Source organism: Paramormyrops kingsleyae, chromosome 15 (genome assembly GCF_048594095.1).
Source record: "Paramormyrops kingsleyae isolate MSU_618 chromosome 15, PKINGS_0.4, whole genome shotgun sequence".
Lineage (NCBI taxonomy): Eukaryota > Metazoa > Chordata > Actinopteri > Osteoglossiformes > Mormyridae > Paramormyrops > Paramormyrops kingsleyae.
Genome location: NC_132811.1, coordinates 6,993,292 through 7,003,029, shown reverse-complemented (window position 1 = coordinate 7,003,029; position 9,738 = coordinate 6,993,292). Strand labels below are relative to the sequence as shown.

General features: G+C 46.5%; 1 protein-coding gene and 1 non-coding gene across 3 annotated transcripts; one reads left to right on the top strand and one right to left on the bottom strand.

Annotated features, from left to right (window-relative positions):
• Positions 1-2,556: 2,556 nt before the first annotated feature.
• Positions 2,557-2,629, bottom strand: trnaa-agc (transfer RNA alanine (anticodon AGC)). Its single transcript has one exon. It is a non-coding gene; the product is annotated as a tRNA-Ala (tRNA).
• Positions 2,630-2,960: 331 nt separating this feature from the next.
• On the top strand, positions 2,961-9,738 carry hapln4 (hyaluronan and proteoglycan link protein 4). 2 transcript variants are annotated; one of them, XM_023844345.2, is made up of 5 exons: positions 2,961-3,269; positions 4,273-4,390; positions 6,334-6,696; positions 7,180-7,482; positions 9,098-9,738. In XM_023844345.2, the coding sequence occupies exons 1-5, from the start codon at positions 3,267-3,269 to the stop codon at positions 9,427-9,429; spliced, it is 1,119 nt and encodes a 372-aa protein (XP_023700113.2). In that variant the 5' UTR covers positions 2,961-3,266; the 3' UTR covers positions 9,430-9,738. The 2 variants fall into 2 exon arrangements, with proteins under 2 accessions (XP_023700113.2, XP_023700114.2); XM_023844346.2 differs by lacking the exon at positions 2,961-3,269 and adding an exon at positions 4,118-4,198.

Sequence of the window (9,738 nt, the reverse complement as noted above, 5' to 3'; positions counted from 1 at the left end):
GAATCCGTGGAATGTCGTCTAAGCCTGAGATGTAGTCCTGAAACTTGCTTTTGACAATGCTGCTCACGTCAAATTACTGTCTGCATCACGTCAGCACATCCTCCACGCAGATGCCCTTGTGAACTCTGTGCTGCCTTCTTACTGCTGTGTTACAGTGACATAGTAATGAACGTGTGCTCACCTGTGCGTGTTTATTTTTACACACGTCAGCTGGAGATGATAGGGTCGACACTGTCACTGCTGAAGGTCCTCACTGAGCAGCTCTTTTGACTTCAGGTGCATTCCCAAGCTACAGTGTTGGGTTGTGTAGTTCTGTTGTACAAGACAGGCTTGTTTGGCAATGATATATCCATTGCTGTCAACACGATCTACATGGGATCTCACTTTCTCCATGTTTGACAGAATCACCCCCCCCACGCCCCATTTAACAACAGCTTCAGCTTCATTAAAATTCTGCCTGATTGAGATACACAATTTAGCTCTCAGCAGCTTTTTCATGCTGATGAGAGGAACATCCCACATGCAGACGGTGCAATCCGCGTGACAGCCGTTCTAAATCAAACGGGCGTGCGGTACTGTCGTCCCCGCTCACGCAGTAAGGGATTCTGCAGACCTCTGCTCAGGCACACAGGAGAGACTCACAAGTTGTACTTGCACTGAGCTGAACTGCTTTAAAGAAGCAGCATAGCCTTTCATACTTAACTCAGTATTTCACGTTGACATCGCATTTGTTTGAAAGACGAATCCGTGGCCCCGCGTGGGGCCTTAGACGATTGTTTCTGCCAAACGATGGGAAAAATAAAGATTGTTCATTGCTTAATATAATATAAACGCAATAAATAATGCAATAAGTAACATCCATCCATCCATTTTCTGTACCTGCTTGTCGTATTCAGTCGTGGAGAAATAACTATGCCTAGCATTATATAATACAATAATGTTATATAATAATATGTTCTATAATCAAAATAAGTAATTACAAATAAGAATAAAAAAGTAGAAGCTCTCATATCTGGCATTCAAGTAGCCAGCACAATTCTAAAATAACACTAGGACTATACAAATTTTTAATTCATAATAACGATTAATACCATGATACTATTAAAATTTGCACTAAAGTGACTGAAAATACTAAATAAAAGTATTGTGCAATATATAGATTGTAGCAGTTCCCGCTAATGCCTAAGGAGTAGCACACTTTAGTAGTCTTTCTACTTGTTCTGTAATTGTTTACCTCGCTGTCTGGTTTGCGCAAAATCAGTAAGAATAATATAATGCCCGTCTGCATACCACAAAGGTTTTTTGGTTTACTCTTGACTCCTGACTGACGGTTGAGGTGGACTTTACCATTAGGTAAGGTAGGCATGCAACCGCTTGGGGCCCCCGAAAACTATGGGCCCCGTGAAGATAGAATTTCCATAAGTTCCTTCAAATGCGGCCTAGAAATGTACCCTCTCTTTCCCTGCTCCACGAAGGATGCACCCAACATATCCCAAGAATTATTGTGTAGAGGTGAAGTGGGTATGTCCCTAACCCCAGGTTCATTCTTGGGAGGCAAGTTAGCAAGTCCGATCTTGCCAAGACCACAAGTACCATCTTTGTATTCTTAGTATTAAGAAATTCCCAAGGGTTAGGGTGGGAACAGCTGGTGACACAAATAGAAAATTATCTGTTGGCCAAACGGTCCCATGTAGTCATAATTTTCTGTTTGATCTTTGCATAACGCAGCCTGAAAAGACTGCACCTTCATCGACCGCATCCTTCGAAGCATGCAGCCCCTGAATTCGGACACAGCCTTGTTTGATCCCAAATTTTAAATACATTCTTTAATACTGGATACCGCTTGTAAAGTCTGATGCAGCACATGATGTAAATCTGATTCTGTAGCCAAACGGTCCAAACACACCACGCTAGTGGTGGTGTCATTTTTTACCGTAGCTTCTTTCTTTAGCAAGGCAGCGTTCAGTATGAAAAGGGGACTAACTTCCATTAATTCAAGTTTAAAAACGGGGGGGGTGAAAATGGGGTTAAATTGCTTTAATTCAAAGAGTGAAGTGCGTATGTGCGTACACACTATGACATAAATTAACACATTTCTTGACAAGACAATTAAGGACCAAAATTCCAAAAAACACATTAATAGTGGCTGTAGGCTTGCTACAGCTAATCCTAGTTACAGTCCGTCATAATCGGCGGTTTTGGAACATTTTGGTTTCCTAGTAAATTACATAAACACTGGAGAGCGAGTAGTTGATAAAAAACCAAATCTGTCCAGTTGTTATACATAATGCTATATTCTTTGCTGAAATATGTTGCTGAAAAGACGAGAGGTTTGGCCCCGGGAACAGTATTGTCACGTTATTCGAACGTCAACAACTTAACAAGCGGATTTATTGGTAAGAAATAGAAGCAAAAAGTTCGGAAATGAAACTATTTAGCCTAATTGGTGGGAAATGGAAGGAGGACCGTGAGCCGAATGGTAAGAAATGGAAGCAAATATTGGAAATTAAACTATTTCATTGGCTGGCTAATGCAAATCATTAAAAACAGGTAACCTGGAGAATGCGGGCATCGATCCCGCTACCTCTCGCATGCTAAGCGAGCGCTCTACCATTTGAGCTAATTCCCCACTGTAAAAACGCTCGTCTAAAGTACATCAGATATCAGCATAATTCTGCTCCCTGTTTTTTGTAAATAATATTTGATGAATCTGTCGTAATTTTATTGGCTAAGTTTTACATAAAACTGAAAAAAAAACTTCAGACATCAAAAACATTATTCCACTTTTTTCGGAGTAACTGTCGCGATAAAGTTTTTTTCGACACCTGTTATTAAGTATGGAATATGATTATAAAAGGGTAAATAAAAATAAACATCGACTTTTATCTTTCTCAAAAGCAGTGTGAAAGCGACGCTGTGTATTGCGTTTGCCGGTGTCCGTGTTTCGGACGGCTGCGTCTGAAGGCGACATCCTGCTACTGCGACATCGCGCTGCTGCTGGGTATGAAAATGCGCAGCTAGACCGTCTGAGGGGGTGAATGGGAAAGTCAGCAGTTTCCCCCCTGCGTGGGGAAAAAAAGAAACGTAGTACAGTGTGCAGGAAAAAGTGACGGGGAACTGCAGTGATGGTAGAATGAGAGACAGGAGGGCGAGAGCAATATTGCAGCAAAATATCCCGCTTGTATTTTTCCAGCTGACAGTGAAAGGAAATTAACGATAAACGGAGCTTTACAACTGATAAAATAATATTTACAGTTGCCTTAAGGATGGTAAGTATTCGTTATATTTGAAGGGGAAATATCGCGGCGGGCTACCGCTTCGTGCTCAGTGCGTATAACCTTGAAAATGCGCTAAGCATAGCGATGGGTAGGAAAGACGAGATGCAGAGCAAAGAAAAACAGGGATCCGAGTGGGACACGCTGTCGCCTTTCTGCAGGTACAAAAGTGGGGTACGGACTTGTTTGCTGTTCCCAGAAGGGGCCTGCTTTTACCATTTTAACTGGGCACTTAACCTAAATTCATCCACTGTGGTATCCAGCAGAGTTTATGATAAAGTGTAAATCGCCGCATAAGGAACAAAACGAATAACCGGCTTTATATTACGTTACATTAAAAATATACCCAGTTCACGGAAAAAAGTTGAATGCAGACCATTGTAAAGTTAATAAAACTTTTGAGCACTGAAATAGTTGCGTGCTGCGTTTTCACGTATTAGCGACCCGCTAGCGTACTATCTATAGTTAACACAGGTATATTAGAGAAGTATATTAACCGGTGCATGTATAGGTAACGTGACAGCATGTGTGAAGTTGCGGCGAGGCATTGCAGTTTGACACAGCGGCACCGCAGACCAGCCCGAAGCGGACGGTCACGTGACGAGGGGCCAGCAGCTTCCAGCGATTGAGGGATATTGCATATTTTAGTGCGCTACCGAGGCTAAATCCCATAAACATCTCCAGCAGCATAAATTATCAAAGTATACAATTGTAACTTATGCGAATTGTTTTGCCTTGCTGAGCTGCTAAATTTAGTCGGCACACCGGACCTTTCCGTTCCTGGGCATTAGTAAAGCCCCCATATTATAAATAGATAGCACCTGTCTTAATTTTCTTGATAGGCAGCAAGCACACGGACTGTGCTAAGGATCAGCCTGTGGGCATCCGGGGGGAAGGCATTAGGAAACACCAGCAAGAACCAGGTGCTTTGTCACAGATGCCTTCAATGGTGCTGCAGGGAGAAGAGACTGACGTATATGTTTTTTGTCATATTTAGCCCTGTGGTCAGCCTCTGCTGTTGATGACCATCACCTGGATGGCTCTGGCCTTAGCCTCACCTGTGACCTCCCTCCCTGAGGCAGACAAAGGAAGGAGAAAGGTGGTTCATGTGCTGGGTAATGTTTCTCTCTCTCTCTCTCTCTCTCTCTCTCTCCCTCTCTCTCTCTGACAGACATGCATAATGGTCTAATTAGGCAGTTAAACCATTTTTAATCTCCCCTCTCTTTCATCCCTCGCTCGTCTCAGTGTGTGGCTGTTCTGCATTGCGCATTAAGCTACCAATCGCCAAATCAGTGAAAGTATTAATATCACCTTTATTGTTGTTTCACAAAGACGTGTAAATGAAACACTACTCTGAATATTACCCCTGCCCTTTACCTGTTTTCTGGCCTGTGTTTGCCATTCAGTGGGAAAACGCCGAATAGTTTTTGGAGAAAATGTTTAATTATGGAGCAGTAATTGCAGTAACGAGATAATCAGAAGCATGCTAGTGCGCTGTCTGGACAAACCGAAATGTCGGCTTCCCAAGGTAGAGCGGTGGGCCAATTAAATGGCACATTTTCCATTTTGCAATCACTGCTTATAAACTTCCATGCATCCTGGATGGCCCAGCTTCACAATCAGATATCCCGAAATAAAGATGTCTGCCAGCATTAGTCTTGTGTCTAAACCAAATAGTGCAGCCTACAAAGGAACCGACCTGCCATCTGTGTGCAAATCCTTTTAGCACGACTAGAACAGAGCAGTTAAAATGTTTTGAGCCCATTACTGCCATAATAACGGTTGTAGACCTGGTGATTCAATGGTGGTAGACTAGGTTATTCACAAAGAACCTGCAGTCCTCTGATCTCAATGGCCGCATCTGTATCTCGCAGGTATTCATTGGACAGCGACAGTCAGTCTGAAATGGAGGCTTTTAAGATGCTGGCCCTAATGAGCAGCTGCCACAGCTAATGACAGACCTCGCGATTTGCCTACAGAAAGGGTCTCTTGTACCGCCGTCCAGCCAACAAAGGGCCGAGGTTATTATTGGCCCTCGAATGGATGCTCGCTCTAAATGGGCGGAAAGATTGAGAGCAGACCTGCCAATATGTAAATGGGGGTCTGTGATGCTGGTGTCTGCAAGGCTGACAGGAAGGGTGCCTTTCTCTACATGGGATGCGCTGAGATAAGCTCCGACGGGACTCCCGTGTACAAACAGGCCCCAGGGCAGGCTGGCACTCTTGTGGATTGGCACACAGACCACAGAATGCATCTGAACAAGAGTTGGGCATGGGGGGCAATGAAATCATACCCACTTGTCTGTTTGCTTTTGAAAAGCTCAGATATAACCTTTATATGGTACGTCATTTTTATTTAAATTGCCGACGGCTTCTCACATTACGATACACTTTTTTTCCCTTGTGATGCATGATTTGGCTCTTGCTGCCGAACAGAGGTGGATAGTTCAGGTCCAGAAAGTATAAATCCAGACCAAGATTTTGTTTCAACCAACCAGTTGCGTATAAAGAGTCACAGTGACAGAGTACTCAGCTGATTGGTTGAAACAAAATCCTGGTCTGGATTTATACTTTCTGGACCAGAAATTTCCACCTCTGGCTGATCTGTACATAACAAATAGTAACACTGAGTAAATAATCAGTATCATTTGCTTGCCTAAAAATTACATTTTTGTTTTTAAACAACATGCTTTAAACGTCTTTCATTAATAAAGTCTTATAAAATTTTTTGTGTGATTGTTCATCATTGCATTCTTAATAATACTCCAGAAGGTATCAGGCCAATGCCCCCCCCGGTGCCATGGTCTGTGGTTTGGCAGCCCATAATACAGCTGGGGTTAGAGAGGTACAGACCAAATAAGTCAGTGGGGTTGTAGGTGAGTTGCCGGGCAGGACAAGCCATTTCCCATACGGGCACTTAGGTGCATTATCCCGCCCCCAGTTGGCAAAATGTACAGCTTGGCAGAAGTTATCATGGGGGACCATTTAGGGGCCAAATTATAATCCCTGAGCAGCCCTAACAAGCGGCCAGCTCGTCCTGACCCCCTGTTTCTTCGCAGAGGATGAGACCGGGGCTGTCATTGTGCAGACCGCCCCCGGTAAGGTGGTGACTCACCGCGGGGGCTCCATCACCCTGCCCTGCCGGTACCACCATGAACCGGAGAGCGCCGACCCGGACCGCATCCGCATCAAGTGGACCAAGGTGTCGGACAGCCTGCAGTTCGAGGACGTGTTCGTTGCGCTGGGCCGGCAGCAGAAGGTCTTCGGTTCGTACCGGGGCCGCGTGGCGCTGGAGAACATGGGCCCCGGCGACGCCTCGGTCGTCATCCACAACATCACGCTGCAGGACTACGGCCGCTACGAGTGCGAGGTCACCAACGACATGGAGGACGACACCGGCTTCGTCAACCTCGACCTGGAAGGTCAGCAAGCGCCGTCCCGGAACGCGGTCATTAAAGCTGTCGTCCCGCCTTAGGAGCAATAGGGATTCATTAAAATAGAAAATAATTAACAATAATAAAGACGCAGGTTTGTTTAAGGGGACTTTGAAGGTGAAGGTTAAAGCGTGAGTAGGAGGGATGCTCTCCACCTCGTGCGTGTTTCCCGTGAGCAAAAGTGATACTTAAAAAATCATCCATCATTCGGACAGATGAGGATCAAGGGTTAGGGTTAGGGTTAGGTTAGGGTTAGGGTGAAAATGCATGCGGGAGATCAGTCGTCAGCCGTAGCCGGCCGCTCTGGACGCTCGTCCGTCTTCTGGCAGGAGTGGTGTTAGGGTTAGGGTTAGGGGTTAGGGTTAGGGTTAGGGTTATGGTTAGGGGTTAGGGTTAGGGGTTAGGGTGATAAATGCATGCGGGAGATCAGCCGTAGCCGGCCGTTCTGGACGCTCGTCCGTCTTCTGGCAGGAGTGGTGTTCCCCTACCATCCCCGCCTGGGCCGCTACAAGCTCAACTACCACGAGGCAGATGAGGTATGCAGGCGGCAGGACGCCATCTTGGCTTCACACGGGCAGCTGCACAAGGCCTGGCTGGAGGGGCTGGACTGGTGCAACGCGGGCTGGCTGGAGGACGGGTCCGTGCAGTACCCCATCGCCCAGCCCCGGGAGCACTGCGGCGACAAGGACACCCCCCCCGGCGTGCGTAACTACGGCTACCGGCACAAGGAGGACGAGCGCTATGACGCCTTCTGCTTCACCTCCAATCTTAACGGTGTGTGTCCCCAACTTTTGGTTGAGCATTTGGGGGGGGGGGAGTTGAGGTCTACACCCATTTAAGGGGGTGCAGGGTGTTGTATTGGCTGGTTTTAACCCCCTGCCTAATTTATACCCATGGTCCAGTCTGGGCAGAAGCTGAGGATTCTAGGATTTTTCTCCCAGTTTAAGGATGGACCTTCCAATGTCCCAGACTCCAAAGTTTTGCCTGATTAAAACAGGTATAAAATTTTATTTCCATTCACCAGCCATTAATCCTGAGCAGGCTCACTGCTGTATTATTTATTATTTATCATTTCTAATCATTTTATATCCTTTTATTTCCTTTTTTATTTACAGTACTGTGCAAAATCTTAGTCAAAGAAACTGTTTAATTATGTCTGGGTAATTAGTGTATGTTTGCTCAGAAAAAAAAACAGATTACACTATCTGCAAAGGAACAGTTACATGGTAATAAAATAACAAGAATTTATTCTTTTTGAAAATGTTACTGATCTCTTGGACGGCTAGATGAGCACAGCTTCAGATCCCAAACCTCTCTGCAGGGGCACCTCAGTCATTCCATGGATTTGTTAAATCTCACCACCAGCTCACTTAACGTAAATAACTTGATGAAGCACTGATTAGCCCAAAATGTTATGCCAGTAGTCAACAAGTACGTGGGGTGACTTTAGGAGAAGCTTTGAAATGGCTAAGCTAACACACTTTGACAGACTTTAAAGAATTTTCTGACTTTTTAACAGTCTGTTTGTATATAGTGTGACTATTTATTAAGCGTAAAAGAGTGATGAATGGGAGATACGCATTGGTGTGTCTAGTAAAGCATTTAATCCATCCTGCAAACATGCCCGCTTCCCTTCCGTTCATGTCTTTGGATCAGAGGCGCTGAGCCGCGATGTCGCTGTGGGCATCCGAGACGATGTGGGCAGCTAATGGGCGGCGGCAACATGAAGCAGCAGAAAATCGATAGCAGAGTGCAGCGCCGCTTCCCAGCTCTGCGTAGAGTGAGGCCTGGCGGGGGAGGGCTTGTGGTTTCATGCCCGGCTACCCCAGAGTGGCTGTGCTCACGCTTCCCAGCCACAGAGTAGATAGACAGATAGATATAAAATGCTTATTATGCATATCCCACAAATATACAGAGATGCGTACAGCTGAGAGCAAAGCTTGGGGTCTGACCACAGGGTTATGTTACTTGTCCAGGGTTCCTGGAGTATTTGGGGGTTAAGATCCTTGCTCAGGGGCGCAATGGAAGTGTACCCAGGCTATTTGAACCGGTTACCTTCCGAATACAGGCGCAGAGACTTAACCGACTGAGCCCCACAGCACCCCCTATAGATAGGGTTTATAAGAGGCTGGTTCTGTCAATGTCATTTCCCCTATCTGGGGTCCACATGGAAGGGGACAGGCAACAGCGAGGGAGACAGTTTGATATTGGGGGATGGGGGGCAACTTAATAATTTAAATAGAAAGGTCTGTTTATTTGGGGGGGTGAATGAATTTAAATTAAATATGGGTGGGTTGCCCACGTTCTCCAGTTCCTGTGGAGTGGACGTTGTGGACTTGGTGACGTCGAGCAGCTCATGGTGTCCCCCCCCCCCCCATCTCCTTCCCAGGCAAAGTGTACTTCCTGAAACGCTTCAAGAAGGTGACCTACGCCGAGGCAGCCAAGGCCTGCCTGCGCGACGGCTCCGCGATAGCTAAGGTGGGCCAGCTGTACGCGGCGTGGAAGATCCAGCTCCTGGACCGCTGCGAGGCCGGCTGGCTGGAGGACGGCAGCGTGCGCTACCCCATCGTCAACCCGCGGGCGCGCTGCGGCGGCTCGCACCCCGGCGTCCGCACCCTGGGCTTCCCCGACAAGAAGTTCCGCCTCTACGGGGTCTACTGCTTCCAGAAGAACCCGGAGAAGAACGCCGCTAGGGGAGCCCACGGAGCCGGGGGCATCTGACGGAAAGCGGCGAGCGACTACGACCACGACACTCGCTCGTCCAGAGATGACTGACGAGTCAAACGAGGTAGCAGGAACGGCCGGCAGGAACCGCCTGTGATTTTACAGGGATGTCAGTCATCTGTGGCACAAGTGAGCCACATTAAAGACAAAACCATAACACGACAGTAGCCAGATACACCTGGTTTCACTCTTTATTATTGTGTCTGCTGCCATTGTGAGGAAGGCTCCCCTTTCAGCTGCTACTTTTCATTCGGTTTTCCAGCCAATAAAAAAAAAATAACGAGATATGGAGACCCATCTACATCA

Bases quoted from the DNA above. Each gene is read 5' to 3' on its own strand.
- hapln4 (XM_023844345.2), top strand. The intron at 6,697-7,179 runs GTCAGCAAGCGC...GTCTTCTGGCAG, and splicing joins CGTCAACCTCGACCTGGAAG to GAGTGGTGTTCCCCTACCAT. The intron at 7,483-9,097 runs GTGTGTGTCCCC...TCTCCTTCCCAG, and splicing joins CTTCACCTCCAATCTTAACG to GCAAAGTGTACTTCCTGAAA.